This window comes from Diabrotica virgifera, chromosome 5 (genome assembly GCF_917563875.1).
Source record: "Diabrotica virgifera virgifera chromosome 5, PGI_DIABVI_V3a".
NCBI lineage: Eukaryota > Metazoa > Arthropoda > Insecta > Coleoptera > Chrysomelidae > Diabrotica > Diabrotica virgifera.
Window position 1 is genome coordinate 61,381,652 of NC_065447.1, and position 24,543 is coordinate 61,406,194.

The window sequence follows — 24,543 nt, forward strand, 5'->3', positions numbered from 1 at the left end:
TTTTTCGATCAGGCAGTTTTTATCGAGTTGCAGCTTCTTTTTTAATATGTTTACATAAAAATTTTTTGGGGGTTTTGTTCCTTTAAACCCTCCAAATGTTTGTGTACCTTCCAATTAAACTATTACTGCGATACCATTAGCTAAACACAGTGTTTTTAAAACTTTTTTGCCTCTTTGTATTTTTACGATAAGGCACCTTTTATCGAGATGTGGCTTCTTTTTTTATATGGTTCAAAATATACCTAAAAATGTAAATCATAAATAAATTTTCATATTATTACTAAGTCTCCATAATCGTACTTAACCATATACAAATATGTGGTGGATTTGACAAATATTCAAAATATCTCGATAAAAACTCGACTTTTCGAAAAAGTACTAAGAGGCAAAAAAGTTTTTAAAACATTGTGTTTAACTAATGGTACTACAATAATAATTATATTGGAACGTACACAAAAGTTTGGGGGGGTTAAAAGGAACAAAACCCCCATAAAACTTTTATGGGGTATCTAAAATTCACTATAATTTTTTCTTAAGATACTACTGCCATAAGAATGCCACATGTCCATTTTCAATAAAATATCATAAATAGTTTTCGATATATTGAAAAAAATCTATTTTTATTTTGTAACTTCAAAGGGCTGTAACTTTTTTTATGTGCACATTTGTACTAAGGTAAGTTAGGTTCAATCGAACTATTTTTGGTCCCAGAATATGTGATTAAATTTATGACCTGTATTTTTGTTACACCCTGTAGTAAAGACCATTTAATTAATTTTAAGGAAAGAAATGAAATAACTACTTTTTTTCGCGGATGACCAAGTCATTTTTGCACAAGACAGTGAGGACATGGAATATATATGATAAGGAAATTAAAGAAAGAGTATGAGCTATGAGGACTCAAGATAGGTAATAATAATATCTTATGGCATTTTTGTCCGGGAGATTGTTCCGGCGCCAATTGCATCTTTAATCCTGTAAGTAACTAGTCGCGATGTACACTAGCCCGGGAGACCCGACCACAGATCACTTAACTCTCTTTAGATGTTTCACGCAGGTATCTCAAGGTTATACTAAACTAAATGTCATTTTTAGTAATGATACGTTTTTTGAGATGTCGCCATGCACCTGGAGTGAAGATTTCTTCTATATCACTGAGTCTGAGTGTCATTATAATTTGTCAATTGTCATCATTGTCAGTGTCAGTATGCCTTTATCTTTTATCTTTATGTCAGTAAAAATGTTTATCTGATTGTTAGCAATAATAAAAAATCCTGATTTAGATAAAATGGATTCAAATACAGTTTTTGAAACAAAACGAATGTGATTTGAAGATCCCTAGGAAGATCAAATTCCTAGCTTACATTTGCATGGTGAGTTGTTATTAGAGAACAAGTAACACAGTTAGTGGTGTAGGGAAGCAAACGAATGTAACACCAAGACCAAGTAAGTAACCCCTACAGAAAATATATAATTAATACAAATTATTTTACGTGAAATGAATATGGTTATTATCAAATCAATTATATTAATTTTTTGTTTTAGTTGAAAGTCCTCAACAAGTAGAGATGCACACATGTTTCAATCATTTGAGATACCCTTTTGTAGAAGTATTTGGAAGATAACTATTAATAATTTCATTTGTAAAGATACGATTTGTAAAAAAGTATATACAAAGTGGTTTTGCTGGTATGAAATAAATAAATAAAAATACGTTGTCATGTCTTATTTTTTCCCAAATGGTATTTTGTATATTTGAAATTAAAAATAATTTGCATATTTTAAAACCAAATTATTTTTTTTTCAACTATACAAATATTTTAACCTAACATTTTCTTTCCACCAAAATTACATTTTGAAATTCCCGCTTGAAATTAGTTCCGATACAAGCGGCATGGAGCGCTGTTTTTCATATTTAACCAAAGCGTTATCGTGAAACATCTAGAGGAGGTAGGTGATCTGTGGACCCGACGGCTTAACGTACCCTCCGAAGCACGGTGAACGGTATCGTTTTTAGAAATGAAAATGGATTGTTGCCGAGAATCGAACTCGTGCGCTCTGGCTTATGAAGCCAGTTTCATGTCGCAGAGCCACGGCCGTCCACTCAGATAAATATGTGTGACCGAATACTTATGTACTGGATATGTGATATATATGACCGAATACTTATGATTCTGTCAATTTGTACTCTACGAGCTCCCTAGTGGGAAAGTTTTGGGGTAGTTCTGATTTCTTTCATTATATATGGATTTTGGGCTGCTATATCCGAATATGAGGTTTGCGGACAAAATTTCTTGCCGGAACATTGAAAAAATAGCGAGAAAATAAAAAAATTTCAGGTTCTTTCCGCTTTTTTGCTCAAATCTCGAAAACTATTAACTTTTAGTAAATAGTCTGTTAACAGAAATTAAAGTACTTAAAATTATCTACAAATAGCACTATTTACTTTTTTTTTCAGACGAACCGTCGTTCGGTCTAAAGTGCAAGTTGAAAATTGTCAATTTTTAACGGTCTCGGCAAAACCCACTTTTTACATTCCAAAACTAGTTTTTAATAGAATGCTGTCATTTGATAAATTTCTCCTAGTTTTCTGTACAAATAATAAATTAATGTTAGTTCATAATATGAATATGGTATGTCTCTTCTCACAGCTTTCGTGAATCCATTCCATCCTAAAATACCGAGAATGTCTCTGCTTTTCCCTTAGAGCCACAGAAGATCAGGCACAGATGGAGACACAGTTTCAGTTGGTCGGATCTTGATTTCTGATAAACCTTGAGGTTTTGTCCTTTCAAAATGTATTAGTTTAACAGCTCTCTGACTTCCATAAACCTCAGGTGCGGGTTTAGTTTTTAGCCGAGGAATGGATTGGTGAGGAGATATTGCATGTTTTGGTGCAATACAAGAAATGCCACCCATTGTAACGGTCACGTTACAAAATTAGCTCTTTAATTATTATTATAATTATTTTCCCTCGGTCTCCATTTAAATTCTCTAATTTCTCGTATAGGACTACTGGGGTGACGTCATACCTCGGTGATGGAACGTACTCCACCTATCGAGAATGATTTCGTTTTCTGATGGAATTTGACGTTCACCTTGGCGGAGAAACGTCTCTCGTTCGTGACTTGGTTTGTGGCTGCTAAGTGGGTTGGTTTGGTACTTGGTACTGGTACCATGAAATGGCGAATGAGTTCCATACACCTTATTTTATAACATCAATCCAGTTTTTTTAAGTAAAAAGTTACCAGCAAGGGTTGTCTGGAGTTAGGGAGACATGTGTGTGACAACTCCTGTTGGAGCCTAATAGGAATCATTCGCCATTTGGAAGAAACCCTAACATGAAACCGTAGCCCTTTGACCACCTAGGGAAACCACTGCAGCCACGGCCAAGTCACCATTGGGAGTATGTCGATTTGGGAGCAAGCTATGGGAGCGTTCCAGCTCAATTTTCGTCTTGGCACCTGGGCCTACAGGAGTCATGGGGTCGCACCATCCTGGTGCATCATTTTCTAGGATGCAACCGCAACCTCGTTTGGGAACATTTAGTGAGGTGTTTTAGTAACTATTGGTTTTTTTATATTTCAGACTATCTGTTAAATACACTATGTTTTTTTCCAGATTTAGGTTACCTCTGGTTTTTTTTTGACATATTTGTATATTAGATTATTTGGTTCCCAAACTTTGTATCTACGGTAACTTCTTGTGCACAGGAATAAGCCTAGAGAAAATTAGGTTTTTAATACTTTATTATTGCTTTGATATTGGTTTATGTAATTCGGGTAAATTTATTTTTTTAATATTACTAGCTTGTTTCCCAAATATTTTACTGTTATTCGCTTTATTCCATTTGTTCAGTTAATTTAACAAAATTTAAGTGTAACAAAATGAAGAAAACTTCTGTTGGAGTGAAAGTAAAAAGAAAGATATACTCCAACAGAAGTAAGGAAAAAATAAATAAACTATAGGAATAAAAATGAAGAGAGAGTATGTGGGGTGTGTAAAGAAAAGGGTGAGTTCTATCTACGTTGAGAAGCCGCAATAGGAAAAATAAAAAAAAACTACTAAAGTGCAGTAGTACTGAAGAAAGGGGAATTAGAAGGGATAGAAGTAGAAGTGGGAAGAGACAGAGGCAAACTGAATAGAGTTGGCTAGCAAGAGATGCAAGAAAACCACTTGACACTCAAGGATGGATACGGCTCGTTTGCATGCCTGTCGAAGAACAGTAGCTCTATATAGATAGTAATGATGACTAAAAGATGAAATAATAAAATAAGAATAATGTACTGAAACTGAATGAAGATGGATAATTGCTAAAGACGAACAAGATAAATAAATCTAACAAATCATGGGCGCCATGAAAATGATTTTCGATCATTCTCCCAGGTATCTTATACTGCTGTCAAATATTAAATATATCAAACCTGTAATAACAAACATAAAGGAATAATAAAATTCATGATATACAAAATAAATAAATATTTATTAAAATAACTACTAGATTTTTAACAATCTCTGAGTTAGACAAGCATATATCATGTAACTCTAAAATGACATAAGTTATACAAGAAGCTATATATATTTTAAAGATAACAACAATAATGTTATCTGTTATAAACTTAAATACCTCTTACATATATATATATATAGGGTACAAAATTACATAAGTCTTCTACCAAATGGTTATAGTACGCCTGCTACGTACAACTAAAGGAAACTGACAAAGATGAAAATACTACAAATAAATAGGCCCAAGCCTCACTAAGGGAAAATACAATAATGAATAAATAAAGTTAAATATACAATTGACTAAAGTAGAAATGAAGTTGAGATAAATACCGACGATGACCTAAATTAACCGAACAAATGGAATAAAGCGAATAACAGTAAAATATTTGGGAAACAAGCTAGTAATATTAAAAAAATAAATTTACCCGAATTACATAAACCAATATCAAAGCAATAATAAAGTATTAAAAACCTAATTTTCTCTAGGCTTATTCCTGTGCACAAGAAGTTACCGTAGATACAAAGTTTGGGAACCAAATAATCTAATATACAAATATGTCAAAAAAAAACCAGAGGTAACCTAAATCTGGAAAAAAACATAGTGTATTTAACAGATAGTCTGAAATATAAAAAAACCAATAGTTACTAAAACACCTCACTAAATGTTCCCAAACGAGGTTGCGGTTGCATCCTAGAAAATGATGCACCAGGATGGTGCGACCCCATGACTCCTGTAGGCCCAGGTGCCAAGACGAAAATTGAGCTGGAACGCTCCCATAGCTTGCTCCCAAATCGACATACTCCCAATGGTGACTTGGCCGTGGCTGCAGTGGTTTCCCTAGGTGGTCAAAGGGCTACGGTTTCATGTTAGGGTTTCTTCCAAATGGCGAATGATTCCTATTAGGCTCCAACAGGAGTTGTCACACACATGTCTCCCTAACTCCAGACAACCCTTGCTGGTAACTTTTTACTTAAAAAAACTGGATTGATGTTATAAAATAAGGTGTATGGAACTCATTCGCCATTTCATGGTACCAGTACCAAGTACCAAACCAACCCACTTAGCAGCCACAAACCAAGTCACGAACGAGAGACGTTTCTCCGCCAAGGTGAACGTCAAATTCTCTCAGAAAACGAAATCATTCTCGATAGGTGGAGTACGTTCCATCACCGAGGTATGACGTCACCCCAGTAGTCCTATACGAGAAATTAGAGAATTTAAATGGAGACCGAGGGAAAATAATTATAATAATAATTAAAGAGCTTATTTTGTAACGTGACCGTTACAATCCCCTTCTACTCGGGAAAAAAAATTTTATCCATAAAATTTTTTTTCTATAAAATTTTTTTTCTAAACTTCAAAATATTAACAACTAAATTTACAATAGTCTAACAATCCACGTTGATTCGCAAGATTATCACTAAGCATAAACTAAGGTTCAAGGAAAAATAAATACATATATGACTCAAACTCATGCTAAAATGTTACTATGTTACTCTCTGTTACCAATATTAATGAATTGCTTCAAAAACCAAACAAACTAAATATTGTACTAAAGTTCATACTAATAACTAAGTGTCGAATTGGGTACTGAAACCAAAATTGAGCTATCCATGGACATCAGATTTATAAAGGATATATCCAAGGACGGAACAACCAGGAAAAGGTGTGAGCCAATTCGAACCATATCAAAAGTAAATGTACCCAAGTGAATAAAAAAAAAATCAGTAACTAAAATAAGTAAAGAATTGAACACTTAATCCAAAATTGAACTAACAATGGACACCAGATTCATAATAGTATATCCAGAGAAGAACAATCAGGAAGATTTATGGAACAACTCTCACTAATGCCAAATAATACCAATAATAAACATACCAAAGGAATCCAAAACTCAATAACCAAAATAAATGTGGAATCGGACACTTAATCCAAAGTCGAACTATCAGTGGGCACCAGATTCATAAAAGGCATATCTAAAGAAGAACGACCAGGCAAATTTATGGACCAATTCACACCAATACTAAACCACATAAACAGATCAGGTCTACGTACACCCACATCCGGTAATACGAACCTATCCAACCAAATACACAAAATAAATGAAGAATCGGACACTTATCCAGAATCGGACTATCAATGGACACCAGATTTATATAGGAGTATATCCAAAGAAGAACGATCAGGCAAATTTATGGACCAATTCTTACTAATACTAAATAAACTAAATTATTGGATCCAATGGTAACTAATACTGAACAAAATAAATAAATTAGGTCTACATACACCCTCATCCGGTAATATGAACCTATCCAAACTAAGTAATCAAAATAAGTCACAAAAAAAATTACTAACAGACTAAGTAACAGAGATGTAACCAAACTAAATCAAAAGTAAGATAAATACCTAAAGTGTATTGACTAAGATATTATAGAAACTACCTAAACTTAATTCGTGCTGGTATTCGCGAACTATAGCATGTTGCTACAACAGATGTATGAGAATAACCAGACTCAGATAAGGTACTAATATAAGAATAAGTAAGAAAGAAAACAGAATGAATGGTGAACTTACAAGGTCTATCGCACTATGATAAATAATAGGAAGAAAAAAAATATGATAAGTGATAGGGAAAAAAAATTGACGAGAACGAGCACAATTTTAAATAAAACTGCAAATTCATGCGTTCTCACATACGTGGAATTATTCAGGAAATATTCCAGAATCTGAATAGCAACTAATGCCTAAGGAAAGAAGTGGGAATATACTCTGAAGAACAACTCATTTGTCTAAACACTCCAAATACTGAGTTAACAAACCTACTGCGTATAGGGATAGTCTAAACATAGATTGATAAATATGTACACCAGATATTTATCCATCGACAGTCAAAGTTCAACATACTATGAAGTAAGAGATATAATATAAATTAAATACTTCCCTATCAAATGGTAAAAATGTAACTGGAATAAGTGGACTAATTACAGAAGAATGGTTAGGAACTGATGATGAATAGACATCTGCCTACTCTGCCATGAGGACATAGATTACGAGATCTGATAGCAATGGCCAATTGCTGAATTTCGAACCCACGTACTCACTCACTAGCATTAACAGAGTAACGACAGACTAGTCCACAAGAAGAAATCAATAAAAGACTTAAGAAACCATACATACGTCAAAATGCCAAACTAATTCCAGAATCATAGTGTGTAGGATAGAAGGATATAAATTATTATAAAGTGTTTAAGATATTGGAGACAAATAATGTTAATAGAGTAACCCAATAACAAATTATAAACCACAACATCTTTCCCATATGGCAAATTCAGTAACAAGATTTAAAAATAATAAAAAAAAATTAGTAAGTAATCAAATATTCAAAATAATATAACACATAACCTGAGATATGGTAGTTAACATAGTTCCATCATAATATCCATTATTAAACAAGAGTACTTGTATGAGCTTACCTATCCCAATATATAAATATATAATAAGTTAACAACCCTACTAACTTAGGGGTTAGGTGTGCAAAACTAAACAAAAATATAAGTGAAGTTATTATTAATTGTGTAATCCTACTGACAGGATCAGCAATCAACAGTATTGACTCATACTAATAATTAAAATGCATCATGTATAATACCAAAAAAAAAATAAACTCATACATAAAGTACTACATAATACTTAAAAAAATAAGTAATAAATTCATAAATAAAGTCATCAACAACAAAGCCAAAGATGAAATCAAGCAATGTATGTAGGTACCTGCATTATCAGATGGAAAAAAATTAGACTAAAATTTCTAACCATACTAAAGATTGAGCTAAGCTAAAGACAAACAGAAGAAGAGATTAGCTTGAACAACACTGTTAAGGTAATCTTCTTCTGAAGATTGTTCTATAACTTAATAGAAAAGTAGTATCAATGTTTCCGAACTAATAAAGAATTTATATTTGAATCTCAACCTAAAGTATCTGATTCATATAAGCATTATATTATGGTACCCACATTAATATAATATTATTATCAAAATTAACAAACTAGAAGATGAGAAGGATAATGGAACTACTTTACCATAAAATAATCATAATTGTTATGTTTAACACTACCAATTAAAGAAAAATAGTTTGGATGACCATCTGTAATCATCCGAACCATGCGAATTCAACGTATCATGTATAGAAACTAATGTCTGGACTGATATTGCTTTGTGGTGTGTGCCTGTCTTACCAAACAACCCAAATATTAAAAATAACAAATATAAAATATAATCTAAAGTTTGAAAGACAAAGATACATATGGAGAAAATATTAGCGACACACCAACAAATCAAAATGCCAGCAAAATATATAAATAATCAAATCAATAAAGTAAATAAAATACCTAAATACTGAAAATGATTTCTAGTTAGGTATAAAATATAACCATACTAGAAAAAAAAATATATGCATATAGTCAACGATTAATTGTACGTGCAAACATACTACCATTGGTAGAAGGAATAAAAATTTATACTAATAGAACATAACGTCAGTTATGTATACTCATTCTAAATACACAAATAAGTTTCCAATAAAAATACAAAATTCAAACTAAAATATGAGCTGTACCACTAAAACTAAAAATGAGGTATCGAAAATAAACTAATCAAAACCAAAAGCAGTATAAGTCTACCTGTTTTGTATTAATAAAATTTTAAAGACCAAAAATAAATCAGAAGTAACATGTATACAAAGATATCAAAAAGTTAGTAAAACAGAAAATTCCAATAAAAGAAAATTGAACTAAAAGAACTACTGTCTTAGAACCATAAAACGGTTGGCCCCACGTTGGGCGCCAGTGTAACAAAATGAAGAAAACTTCTGTTGGAGTGAAAGTAAAAAGAAAGATATACTCCAACAGAAGTAAGGAAAAAATAAATAAACTATAGGAATAAAAATGAAGAGAGAGTATGTGGGGTGTGTAAAGAAAAGGGTGAAGTGGCTTCTACGTTGAGAAGCCGCAATAGGAAAAATAAAAAAAAACTACTAAAGTGCAGTAGTACTGAAGAAAGGGGAATTAGAAGGGATAGAAGTAGAAGTGGGAAGAGACAGAGGCAAACTGAATAGAGTTGGCTAGCAAGAGATGCAAGAAAACCACTTGACACTCAAGGATGGATACGGCTCGTTTGCATGCCTGTCGAAGAACAGTAGCTCTATATAGATAGTAATGATGACTAAAAGATGAAATAATAAAATAAGAATAATGTACTGAAACTGAATGAAGATGGATAATTGCTAAAGACGAACAAGATAAATAAATCTAACAAATCATGGGCGCCATGAAAATGATTTTCGATCATTCTCCCAGGTATCTTATACTGCTGTCAAATATTAAATATATCAAACCTGTAATAACAAACATAAAGGAATAATAAAATTCATGATATACAAAATAAATAAATATTTATTAAAATAACTACTAGATTTTTAACAATCTCTGAGTTAGACAAGCATATATCATGTAACTCTAAAATGACATAAGTTATACAAGAAGCTATATATATTTTAAAGATAACAACAATAATGTTATCTGTTATAAACTTAAATACCTCTTACATATATATATATATATATATATATATATATATATATATATATATATATATATATATATATACATATATATATACATCCCGCTATTAAATTGGCATCTTTTCACGTTGCAGTCATTTGGCATCACCTAGAAATGCTATCATTTTCTAGGTATAATCCGTGAATGTTCGCTTAGTACACTTCTTTAAGCTTGGCACCGTTGTCGGATTTTCAGTAATCCGATTTATTTATATATTTTATTCCTTACACTATAACGACAATTTGACCCCCGTAGGTCAAAAACATTGCTTAAACATCACTTTGGCAACAACAGGATGTTGCCAAGATATACATTTTTACGGAAAAGACAGTACCTAGTTAGATACATATACAAATATGTGGTGGATTCGAAAAATATTCAAAATATCTCGATAAACACTGGCTTATCGAAAAAGTACTAAGAGACACAAAAGTTTCAAAATATTGTTTTTAACTAATGGTGCCACAATAATGAATTAATTGGAACGTACACAAAAGTTTGGGGGGTTTAAGGGAACAAAACCCCCATAAAATTTTTATGGGGTGCACAAATTTCATTTTAATTTTTTTTTAAGATGTTGCTGCCATAAGAATGTCACATGTCCATTTTCAATAAAAAATCTCTAAGAGTTTTCGATATATGAAAAAAAATCGATTTTCATTTTGTAACTTCAAAGGGCTGTAACTCTTTTTGTGTGCACTATTGTATATAGGTAAGTGAGGTTCAATCAACGTATTTTTGACTCCAGAATCTGTGGTATAATTTATGACCAATCTTTTCGGGACACCCTGTATAGTATGGTGATGCAACCTACAGTACTGTATGGTAGTGAGTGTTGGGTTCTGAATAAGAGAGAAGAAAATGCATTGGAAAGATGGGAACGCAGTGTGCTGAGGAAAATTTTCGGTGGTGTGAAAGTGAGAGAGAACGAATGGAGAAGATGGACGAATGCGGATGTTCAAGAACTGTTTGGGAAGCCAGTAATCAGCCATATGGTTAAAACTAGAAGACTTCGCTGGCTGGGACATGTGGAAAGGATGTCAGGGGGCCGATGAGCATAGAGTATATTGTTAACAGGTGAGAGAAGAAGGAGGGGTCGACCGCGGAAAATTTGGCTGGAAGCAGCCAGAGAGGATCTACAAAGAGCAGGCGTTGTAAACTGGAAGACAGCTGCCCTGGACAGAGTAAAGTGGAGAAAGACAGTTGAAAAATTTCAAGCCATGGGCCCCTGAGACCTGAGGTGCTGTTATATATATAATTTCTAATCTATTTATGTTTTTTAAATCTTGTAAATTTTATGATGGATTGGTGATCATCCTCATTGATTTCTTAAAATGTACCTATTGAATTAAATGAGAAGTTGATTAGGCAAAAACTACATATATTAATTAAAAATAGTGTTGACTTTAGTCAAATTTAAGTCATTTCTTAGCATTTTCTTGTATTAGAACTAGTTTATTGCTGAAATAAATAAACAGATAAATGCTCATAAATAAATCAAGATTTATGTATGTAATCAAAATCCTCGGATGATTGAGTCACACTTACTACCCTCAAAAAGTAAACATATGGGAAGGGATAGTCGAAGATAGAATTATAGGTCCATTTTTTTTTGGATTGGTGATCATCCTCATTGATTTCTTAAAATGTACCTATTGAATTAAATGAGAAGTTGATTAGGCAAAAACTACATATATTAATTAAAAATAGTGTTGACTTTAGTCAAATTTAAGTCATTTCTTAGCATTTTCTTGTATTAGAACTAGTTTATTGCTGAAATAAATAAACAGATAAATGCTCATAAATAAATCAAGATTTATGTATGTAATCAAAATCCTCGGATTATTGAGTCACACTTACTACCCTCAAAAAGTAAACATATGGGAAGGGATAGTCGAAGATAGAATTATAGGTCCATTTTTTTTTCGATGAGCCATTTAACATATATTGATCTTTTACAAAATAAATTGGTGATTTGCCAAATCAAAACATATGGTTTCAGCAAGACGGTGGTTTTATAAGCTGATGTGTTAGATCTGCACACATCTTACACCGGTTGATTCTTTCCTATGTGGTTACTTAAAATCAAAAGTTTACATCGATCGACCACAAAATTTAAAAGATTTAAAAATAGAATTAGATTGGAAATTAATACTGTAACTCCAGAAATGATCCACAATATTCAAGCAGTGTATTCGTCTGTTCAATTAATGCCAAGAAGCAGGTTGATGGCAATTTGAACATTTGTGTAAACAAGAAGTAACTTTTATTTGTGAAATAAACATTTTTTTCTGTAATAAGTAGAAATAAGTAAAATGAATGTTGGATTAAATAAATTATATACATACTTCCTGTTTTGTATACCTATTAAATTAAATATTTTTTTGCCATCCTGTATAAATAATTATATCAATATTTATATAACTGAATGGAGAATTAAAAACCTTTTAAATGAGCTAGCACACGACCCCTACCCTATTCTCGTTTAAAAAATTATCTAGTATGTCATCTTCATCAGGTCAGGATATATTGCCGAAAAATCATAATTCAAAACTAAAATTCGAGATTTTTGTCGGGAAAATAAAATTTGTTCCATAACTTTTTCCCTTATTGTATTTCCCTATTTTTTAATATACGAGTAAAAATTTTCTTGTTTAACAATTATTAGAACAAACTATTTTTTCACCTACCTCTACCGAAAGTATACATTTCCTGACCTGATTGTAGGGAGCAAAGTCGTACTTTTCCTCCCTAAGTACTTTTACTCCCTAGGGAGTAAAAGTGACGTCATGGTTTGTCATTGATGAAATAGCGTATTGACGCCCTATAAAATATTCTAATTTCTATAACGTAAGTATCTATTTGGACCGTGCAAGTTCGGAAAAGCGACACCTGGTTTCATAGCTCGGCAACATTTTTCGCACTTTTAATTATATTGGCCAATTATATTAATCTGGTTGCTGGATTATTGTCAAGGCCATAGTCCAAAATAAATTATAAGAAGAAAAATTAATATTAAGGTTATGTTATTAAAAGGTAAACAATTGTATGTTGTAAATAATATTAATTAAGGTGGAGTGGGGTAAGTTCGGACCGGTTTTCGTTAAGTTAGACTTTAATAATATTTTTGTAAATTATATTTCAAATATTTAACATTTTCTTGGTATCAACGTGAAGTAACATTAATACGTTATAATTCACATTGCCAAAAACACCAATTTACATTGGAAATTAGAACTTTTATAAAAAATTAGAAAAAACAGTAACTATTCCGAACTTGCCCCATACATGGGGCAAGTTAGTAAACAGATATTTAAAACTCAATAAAATTTATCTTCATATGTTTTGGGACAAAATCGGAATTACTAATCCGTCATTTATGAAATGCTTCTTGCCAGATTAAAATAAGCTATACATTTAAATATAAAGAATGGTTTTTGAATGGCATTTATGCGCCTGTCCAAATTTCTGTCAATGCTCCTTTAATTGTTTGTGCTGATTACGCTCTTCGGTTCGTTTTTCTCATAAATTCGAACCATAATATCGAACCATTTTGGATCTAAAAAAGGTTATAAATAAAGAATTTGAGCAAGAAACTATAAAAAGTACAAAAAAATCTTTAAAATTGACTGGAAAAAGCACAAGGCCGGTCTTACCCCGTTACATGCTCCGAACTTGCCCCGTGCACTAATATTTGCGGTGCAAGACTAGAGTAGTGATTTTTCCAGTAAATTTCAAATGATCGAAAGGATTTATTTCTTTAATGTAAACTTTAAGCAATGTTCGTAATACTTACCATAAATAAATGCACAAGACACAAAATTTGCTGTAAAATATCGGCACTTTTTTCCTCAGCTCTAGGTTAGACATCCACTACTCATGTACTCATATTTTATAAATGGCAAAATAGTGGCAGAATTACTTCTGAGTGACAGACATCTATGTCATTCAGTTCAAACTAACCTAGTTCAGATTTCTACTTATTAATTTGTACAATTAAATGTATCTTATAATAGATTTAGAGCTAATACGGACTTGCCCCGTTTACGATCTTACCCCACTCCACCTTATTAAAATGCAGTACTGCAAGCAAAATACAATAAATTAATTTACTTTTATATAATAATTGCATATATCAATATTGTGGAGCAACATATAATTTCTCTTCTTCAATGACAGTAGGTATGAAATATACGTCAATTTGACAATGAATCATTTAAGAAAGTTGCAAGATTTCTCCGCTGTTCGCGCACGATCGTTTCTCGTATCCCCTCCAAGTACTTGCACACCGCGAATACAATTTAACGTTTATTTATAGGACACCCTGTATTTTGCAGAATGGTAAAAAACAGTAAATTGTTATTTTGATTTAACAATGTTTACATTAATAATTTGACTTATATTTGTCAGTTATACTGTATCTACTTGTTCGATTTAATTCTCTAATACATTTTGTTAGTTACATAAATAAATTATGTAAAAATGAAAAAAAAATACTTATTATTTGAGGAAAGTGGAAAAAGCGTATGTATAACATGGGAGTAAAGTGCTTTTTCCTCCCTTGAATTACTGCCCTCCGCCACGCATCGGGCAGTAAACTTCATTCTCGGGAGCAAAAATAGGACTTTGCACCCTTGTTATACGTTGATCTACTATTTGTCTGGTGAATAATTTTAAATTTGTTTTAGACGTTAATGAAGCACTTTAAGACGATTCCTGTGAAGGAAAAAGAAGTGGTAACTTTCTTCATATACACTGTAAAGACAAACGCCAACAAGCTGGATCAGAAGAATGGTATCAATAATGACACTACTTAATGCTCGTGCAATTAAAATATGAAGTAATTTTAAGTCATAATCATATTTAAGTGTTGTAATATTTTTTAATTTTTTTTCTATAAAAACAATAAAAAGTAAAAGTACAAATGAAAGAGTTGTATTTATTTCCTGTTCTTTTGTTTCTTTTTATGGGTTTTCTGATTTGCGTTTAGTATTACTACTGCTTCTTCTTCGCTATCTGTTTCGATGTCTCTTAAGTCAACTGAAACAAAATAAATGCTTTATTAATAATTATTATAAGGATTTAAACCAAATCCCATACTATGAATATTTTTTCATACTAAGCTGATCTTATTACCAATTAATATTAGGCGTATTATGACCGACCAGATGCTAAGGGGTACAAGTGATAAAATGGTTCAATTGAAAAAAACGAAGTCAAAGTTAAATTTACATAGTAAATTCTACAGCAAATTAATCACTTAACTTATTTAGAATTAATTTTATACCTTTTATTTATCTAATTGTAAAAGCTTTTGTAAAGTTAGTATTTATTTTCATTCAAAATATTTAAAAAAAAAACGTTCGCATTTGTACCCCTATGCTTCAAATTTTGCACTTGTTTCTCTTTGCCACTTAAGTACCTTACGAATTTCTTAAATTCTTAAACTAAAATAAAAGAAAAATTACGTAAAAATTAAAGATTTTTATTTATGAAAACTTACTTGGTACATTTTGTGTTATTATTTCACTTATTTTGAATACTTTTTTAAGCGCTTAATTTGCAAAGATACTAAACAAATCACCAAAAATAATATGTAACACCTTACAGGCAAAGCGATACAAATGAAGTTACACCTGTTTGCCGCAAACTGTTTTTAAATATTTCGTAAGTAGTCAAACTAGAACCAGCGATATGTCGCCACCAGTAGTTTAATTCACCTGTATCTCTTTCCCACTAAATTTTTAATACTATCTAGTATTATTTGATGCACTTAACTCAGTTTACAATAGTCTGTCACTTGTACCCCTTAACATCTAATCCCCTCAATTATGTTGCCTACTAGCTTAAATATAAGGGTGTAACACTATTTTTTGTAATGAAAATTAGGGAAAGTGACTACAATATGCTGAAAATACAGTAGAACCCCGATTATCCGTGCGGATGATCCGGGCTGCGGAATAAGATGTACCCGTACTACCAACTGACAAAAATCCAGTATCAGAGTCCGAAAATCTTCAAATTCACCTCTATCGAAATGGTGCAATTGTTGGAGAATAAAAGTTGCCCAAATCAAATCTGAGCAAGTCACATGCACAAACCATTGTTTGTATAATCAACAATGTTTATTTATTTGTAGATACCGAGGTTAAATATCTTAGCCTCCACCTAGACCAAAATATAATACAGAATAAATACATACAGTTAGATATCAAATTCCGACAAATCTAATGGCTTGTGGGACAAAAATTCAAAGTATCTCTTCAATCCAAAAGTGCTCAGAACTGTAGAAATGGACCTTGGTATATCAACAACCAAACGCTGCACAACAACCTCAACATACCTTTCATTGAAACAAAATTCAGCGTTTTATACATATATTTTCAGAAATATATTTTTATTACTTAGGTATACTTATTTTATTTAATCTGGTTGAAGGATCTGCCAAATAAAATAATGAAACTAAATAGAAGTTGTATACAGGGTGTAACAAAAATACAGGTCATAAATTAAATCACATATTCTAGGAACAAAAATAGTTCGAATGAACCTAACTTACCTTAGTACTAATATGCACATTAAAAAAGTTACAGCCCTTTGAAGTTACAAAATAAAAATCGATTTTTTCAAATATATCGAAAACTATTAGAGATTTTTTAACAAAAATGGACATGTGGCAATCTTATGTCAGGAACACCTTAAAGAAAAATTATAGTGAAATTTGTGCACCCCACAAAAATTTTATTAGGGTTTTGTTCCCTTAAACCCCCCCAAAATTTTGTATACGTTCCAATTAAATTATTATTGTGGTACCATTAGTTAAATTCAATATTTTTAAAACTTTTTTGGCTCCTAGTATTTTTTCGATCAGGCAGTTTTTATCGAGTTGCAGCTTCTTTTTTAATATGTTTACATAAAAATTTTTTGGGGGTTTTGTTCCTTTAAACCCTCCAAATGTTTGTGTACCTTCCAATTAAACTATTACTGCGATACCATTAGCTAAACACAGTGTTTTTAAAACTTTTTTGCCTCTTTGTATTTTTACGATAAGGCACCTTTTATCGAGATGTGGCTTCTTTTTTTATATGGTTCAAAATATACCTAAAAATGTAAATCATAAATAAATTTTCATATTATTACTAAGTCTCCATAATCGTACTTAACCATATACAAATATGTGGTGGATTTGACAAATATTCAAAATATCTCGATAAAAACTCGACTTTTCGAAAAAGTACTAAGAGGCAAAAAAGTTTTTAAAACATTGTGTTTAACTAATGGTACTACAATAATAATTATATTGGAACGTACACAAAAGTTTGGGGGGGTTAAAAGGAACAAAACCCCCATAAAACTTTTATGGGGTATCTAAAATTCACTATAATTTTTTCTTAAGATACTACTGCCATAAGAATGCCACATGTCCATTTTCAATAAAATATCATAAATAGTTTTCGATATATTGAAAAAAATCTATTTTTATTTTGTAACTTCAAAGGGCTGTAACTTTTTTTATGTGCACATTTGTACTAAGGTAAGTTAGGTTCAATCGAACTATTTTTGGTCCCAGAATATGTGATTAAATTTATGACCTGTATTTTTGTTACACCCTGTAGTAAAGACCATTTAATTAATTTTAAGGAAAGAAATGAAATAACTACTTTTTTTCGCGGATGACCAAGTCATTTTTGCACAAGACAGTGAGGACATGGAATATATATGATAAGGAAATTAAAGAAAGAGTATGAGCTATGAGGACTCAAGATAGGTAATAATAATATCTTATGGCATTTTTGTCCGGGAGATTGTTCCGGCGCCAATTGCATCTTTAATCCTGTAAGTAACTAGTCGCGATGTACACTAGCCCGGGAGACCCGACCACAGATCACTTAACTCTCTTTAGATGTTTCACGCAGGTATCTCAAGGTTATACTAAACTAAATGTCATTTTTAGTAATGATACGTTTTTTGAGATGTCGCCATGCACCTGGAGTGAAGATTTCTTCTATATCACTGAGTCTGAGTGTCATTATAATTTGTCAATTGTCATCATTGTCAGTGTCAGTATGCCTTTATCTTTTATCTTTATGTCAGTAAAAATGTTTATCTGATTGTTAGCAATAATAAAAAATCCTGATTTAGATAAAATGGATTCAAATACAGTTTTTGAAACAAAACGAATGTGATTTGAAGATCCCTAGGAAGATCAAATTCCTAGCTTACATTTGCATGGTGAGTTGTTATTAGAGAACAAGTAACACAGTTAGTGGTGTAGGGAAGCAAACGAATGTAACACCAAGACCAAGTAAGTAACCCCTACAGAAAATATATAATTAATACAAATTATTTTACGTGAAATGAATATGGTTATTATCAAATCAATTATATTAATTTTTTGTTTTAGTTGAAAGTCCTCAACAAGTAGAGATGCACACATGTTTCAATCATTTGAGATACCCTTTTGTAGAAGTATTTGGAAGATAACTATTAATAATTTCATTTGTAAAGATACGATTTGTAAAAAAGTATATACAAAGTGGTTTTGCTGGTATGAAATAAATAAATAAAAATACGTTGTCATGTCTTATTTTTTCCCAAATGGTATTTTGTATATTTGAAATTAAAAATAATTTGCATATTTTAAAACCAAATTATTTTTTTTTCAACTATACAAATATTTTAACCTAACATTTTCTTTCCACCAAAATTACATTTTGAAATTCCCGCTTGAAATTAGTTCCGATACAAGCGGCATGGAGCGCTGTTTTTCATATTTAACCAAAGCGTTATCGTGAAACATCTAGAGGAGGTAGGTGATCTGTGGACCCGACGGCTTAACGTACCCTCCGAAGCACGGTGAACGGTATCGTTTTTAGAAATGAAAATGGATTGTTGCCGAGAATCGAACTCGTGCGCTCTGGCTTATGAAGCCAGTTTCATGTCGCAGAGCCACGGCCGTCCACTCAGATAAATATGTGTGACCGAATACTTATGTACTGGATATGTGATATATATGACCGAATACTTATGATTCTGTCAATTTGTACTCTACGAGCTCCCTAGTGGGAAAGTTTTGGGGTAGTTCTGATTTCTTTCATTATATATGGATTTTGGGCTGCTATATCCGAATATGAGGTTTGCGGACAAAATTTCTTGCCGGAACATTGAAAAAATAGCGAGAAAATAAAAAAATTTCAGGTTCTTTCCGCTTTTTTGCTCAAATCTCGAAAACTATTAACTTTTAGTAAATAGTCTGTTAACAGAAATTAAAGTACTTAAAATTATCTACAAATAGCACTATTTACTTTTTTTTTCAGACGAACCGTCGTTCGGTCTAAAGTGCAAGTTGAAAATTGTCAATTTTTAACGGTCTCGGCAAAACCCACTTTTTACATTCCAAAACTAGTTTTTAATAGAATGCTGTCATTTGATAAATTTCTCCTAGTTTTCTGTACAAATAATAAATTAATGTTAGTTCATAATATGAATATGGTATGTCTCTTCTCACAGCTTTCGTGAATCCATTCCATCCTAAAATACCGAGAATGTCTCTGCTTTTCCCTTAGAGCCACAGAAGATCAGGCACAGATGGAGACACAGTTTCAGTTGGTCGGATCTTGATTTCTGATAAACCTTGAGGTTTTGTCCTTTCAAAATGTATTAGTTTAACAGCTCTCTGACTTCCATAAACCTCAGGTGCGGGTTTAGTTTTTAGCCGAGGAATGGATTGGTGAGGAGATATTGCATGTTTTGGTGCAATACAAGAAATGCCACCCATTGTAACGGTCACGTTACAAAATTAGCTCTTTAATTATTATTATAATTATTTTCCCTCGGTCTCCATTTAAATTCTCTAATTTCTCGTATAGGACTACTGGGGTGACGTCATACCTCGGTGATGGAACGTACTCCACCTATCGAGAATGATTTCGTTTTCTGATGGAATTTGACGTTCACCTTGGCGGAGAAACGTCTCTCGTTCGTGACTTGGTTTGTGGCTGCTAAGTGGGTTGGTTTGGTACTTGGTACTGGTACCATGAAATGGCGAATGAGTTCCATACACCTTATTTTATAACATCAATCCAGTTTTTTTAAGTAAAAAGTTACCAGCAAGGGTTGTCTGGAGTTAGGGAGACATGTGTGTGACAACTCCTGTTGGAGCCTAATAGGAATCATTCGCCATTTGGAAGAAACCCTAACATGAAACCGTAGCCCTTTGACCACCTAGGGAAACCACTGCAGCCACGGCCAAGTCACCATTGGGAGTATGTCGATTTGGGAGCAAGCTATGGGAGCGTTCCAGCTCAATTTTCGTCTTGGCACCTGGGCCTACAGGAGTCATGGGGTCGCACCATCCTGGTGCATCATTTTCTAGGATGCAACCGCAACCTCGTTTGGGAACATTTAGTGAGGTGTTTTAGTAACTATTGGTTTTTTTATATTTCAGACTATCTGTTAAATACACTATGTTTTTTTCCAGATTTAGGTTACCTCTGGTTTTTTTTTGACATATTTGTATATTAGATTATTTGGTTCCCAAACTTTGTATCTACGGTAACTTCTTGTGCACAGGAATAAGCCTAGAGAAAATTAGGTTTTTAATACTTTATTATTGCTTTGATATTGGTTTATGTAATTCGGGTAAATTTATTTTTTTAATATTACTAGCTTGTTTCCCAAATATTTTACTGTTATTCGCTTTATTCCATTTGTTCAGTTAATTTAACAAAATTTAAGTGTAACAAAATGAAGAAAACTTCTGTTGGAGTGAAAGTAAAAAGAAAGATATACTCCAACAGAAGTAAGGAAAAAATAAATAAACTATAGGAATAAAAATGAAGAGAGAGTATGTGGGGTGTGTAAAGAAAAGGGTGAGTTCTATCTACGTTGAGAAGCCGCAATAGGAAAAATAAAAAAAAACTACTAAAGTGCAGTAGTACTGAAGAAAGGGGAATTAGAAGGGATAGAAGTAGAAGTGGGAAGAGACAGAGGCAAACTGAATAGAGTTGGCTAGCAAGAGATGCAAGAAAACCACTTGACACTCAAGGATGGATACGGCTCGTTTGCATGCCTGTCGAAGAACAGTAGCTCTATATAGATAGTAATGATGACTAAAAGATGAAATAATAAAATAAGAATAATGTACTGAAACTGAATGAAGATGGATAATTGCTAAAGACGAACAAGATAAATAAATCTAACAAATCATGGGCGCCATGAAAATGATTTTCGATCATTCTCCCAGGTATCTTATACTGCTGTCAAATATTAAATATATCAAACCTGTAATAACAAACATAAAGGAATAATAAAATTCATGATATACAAAATAAATAAATATTTATTAAAATAACTACTAGATTTTTAACAATCTCTGAGTTAGACAAGCATATATCATGTAACTCTAAAATGACATAAGTTATACAAGAAGCTATATATATTTTAAAGATAACAACAATAATGTTATCTGTTATAAACTTAAATACCTCTTACATATATATATATATAGGGTACAAAATTACATAAGTCTTCTACCAAATGGTTATAGTACGCCTGCTACGTACAACTAAAGGAAACTGACAAAGATGAAAATACTACAAATAAATAGGCCCAAGCCTCACTAAGGGAAAATACAATAATGAATAAATAAAGTTAAATATACAATTGACTAAAGTAGAAATGAAGTTGAGATAAATACCGACGATGACCTAAATTAACCGAACAAATGGAATAAAGCGAATAACAGTAAAATATTTGGGAAACAAGCTAGTAATATTAAAAAAATAAATTTACCCGAATTACATAAACCAATATCAAAGCAATAATAAAGTATTAAAAACCTAATTTTCTCTAGGCTTATTCCTGTGCACAAGAAGTTACCGTAGATACAAAGTTTGGGAACCAAATAATCTAATATACAAATATGTCAAAAAAAAACCAGAGGTAACCTAAATCTGGAAAAAAACATAGTGTATTTAACAGATAGTCTGAAATATAAAAAAACCAATAGTTACTAAAACACCTCACTAAATGTTCCCAAACGAGGTTGCGGTTGCATCCTAGAAAATGATGCACCAGGATGGTGCGACCCCATGACTCCTGTAGGCCCAGGTGCCAAGACGAAAATTGAGCTGGAACGCTCCCATAGCTTGCTCCCAAATCGACATACTCCCAATGGTGACTTGGCCGTGGCTGCAGTGGTTTCCCTAGGTGGTCAAAGGGCTACGGTTTCATGTTAGGGTTTCTTCCAAATGGCGAATGATTCCTATTAGGCTCCAACAGGAGTTGTCACACACATGTCTCCCTAACTCCAGACAACCCTTGCTGGTAACTTTTTACTTAAAAAAACTGGATTGATGTTATAAAATAAGGTGTATGGAACTCATTCGCCATTTCATGGTACCAGTACCAAGTACCAAACCAACCCACTTAGCAGCCACAAACCAAGTCACGAACGAGAGACGTTTCTCCGCCAAGGTGAACGTCAAATTCTCTCAGAAAACGAAATCATTCTCGATAGGTGGAGTACGTTCCATCACCGAGGTATGACGTCACCCCAGTAGTCCTATACGAGAAATTAGAGAATTTAAATGGAGACCGAGGGAAAATAATTATAATAATAATTAAAGAGCTTATTTTGTAACGTGACCGTTACAATCCCCTTCTACTCGGGAAAAAAAATTTTATCCATAAAATTTTTTTTCTAAACTTCAAAATATTAACAACTAAATTTACAATAGTCTAACAATCCACGTTGATTCGCAAGATTATCACTAAGCATAAACTAAGGTTCAAGGAAAAATAAATACATATATGACTCAAACTCATGCTAAAATGTTACTATGTTACTCTCTGTTACCAATATTAATGAATTGCTTCAAAAACCAAACAAACTAAATATTGTACTAAAGTTCATACTAATAACTAAGTGTCGAATTGGGTACTGAAACCAAAATTGAGCTATCCATGGACATCAGATTTATAAAGGATATATCCAAGGACGGAACAACCAGGAAAAGGTGTGAGCCAATTCGAACCATATCAAAAGTAAATGTACCCAAGTGAATAAAAAAAAAATCAGTAACTAAAATAAGTAAAGAATTGAACACTTAATCCAAAATTGAACTAACAATGGACACCAGATTCATAATAGTATATCCAGAGAAGAACAATCAGGAAGATTTATGGAACAACTCTCACTAATGCCAAATAATACCAATAATAAACATACCAAAGGAATCCAAAACTCAATAACCAAAATAAATGTGGAATCGGACACTTAATCCAAAGTCGAACTATCAGTGGGCACCAGATTCATAAAAGGCATATCTAAAGAAGAACGACCAGGCAAATTTATGGACCAATTTACACCAATACTAAACCACATAAACAGATCAGGTCTACGTACACCCACATCCGGTAATACGAACCTATCCAACCAAATACACAAAATAAATGAAGAATCGGACACTTATCCAGAATCGGACTATCAATGGACACCAGATTTATATAGGAGTATATCCAAAGAAGAACGATCAGGCAAATTTATGGACCAATTCTTACTAATACTAAATAAACTAAATTATTGGATCCAATGGTAACTAATACTGAACAAAATAAATAAATTAGGTCTACATACACCCTCATCCGGTAATATGAACCTATCCAAACTAAGTAATCAAAATAAGTCACAAAAAAAATTACTAACAGACTAAGTAACAGAGATGTAACCAAACTAAATCAAAAGTAAGATAAATACCTAAAGTGTATTGACTAAGATATTATAGAAACTACCTAAACTTAATTCGTGCTGGTATTCGCGAACTATAGCATGTTGCTACAACAGATGTATGAGAATAACCAGACTCAGATAAGGTACTAATATAAGAATAAGTAAGAAAGAAAACAGAATGAATGGTGAACTTACAAGGTCTATCGCACTATGATAAATAATAGGAAGAAAAAAAATATGATAAGTGATAGGGAAAAAAAATTGACGAGAACGAGCACAATTTTAAATAAAACTGCAAATTCATGCGTTCTCACATACGTGGAATTATTCAGGAAATATTCCAGAATCTGAATAGCAACTAATGCCTAAGGAAAGAAGTGGGAATATACTCTGAAGAACAACTCATTTGTCTAAACACTCCAAATACTGAGTTAACAAACCTACTGCGTATAGGGATAGTCTAAACATAGATTGATAAATATGTACACCAGATATTTATCCATCGACAGTCAAAGTTCAACATACTATGAAGTAAGAGATATAATATAAATTAAATACTTCCCTATCAAATGGTAAAAATGTAACTGGAATAAGTGGACTAATTACAGAAGAATGGTTAGGAACTGATGATGAATAGACATCTGCCTACTCTGCCATGAGGACATAGATTACGAGATCTGAT

The 24,543-nt window shown here is 32.3% G+C and overlaps 2 protein-coding genes across 3 annotated transcripts in view; one reads left to right on the forward strand and one right to left on the reverse strand.

The window, feature by feature from the left end:
- LOC114334497 (histone deacetylase complex subunit SAP30 homolog) overlaps positions 1-15,059 on the forward strand; it is a 37,624-nt gene extending 22,565 nt beyond the window's left edge. The window contains exon 3 of the mRNA XM_050650034.1: positions 14,818-15,059. Within this exon, the coding sequence (XP_050505991.1) occupies positions 14,818-14,946 (129 nt within the window). The 3' untranslated portion in view covers positions 14,947-15,059. The remainder of the gene's footprint in view (positions 1-14,817) is intronic.
- Positions 1-24,543, reverse strand: part of LOC114334494 (uncharacterized) — a 70,194-nt gene that overhangs the window by 1,997 nt on the left and 43,654 nt on the right. Inside the window, exon 8 of one of the 2 annotated variants that reach the window (XM_028284538.2) lies at positions 14,992-15,169. The exons of the other annotated variant lie outside the window; for it this stretch is intronic. Within the exon in view, the coding sequence (XP_028140339.1) occupies positions 15,069-15,169 (101 nt within the window). The 3' untranslated portion in view covers positions 14,992-15,068. Of the gene's footprint in view, positions 1-14,991; positions 15,170-24,543 lie in introns of those variants that run through there. 2 annotated transcript variants of the gene reach the window in all.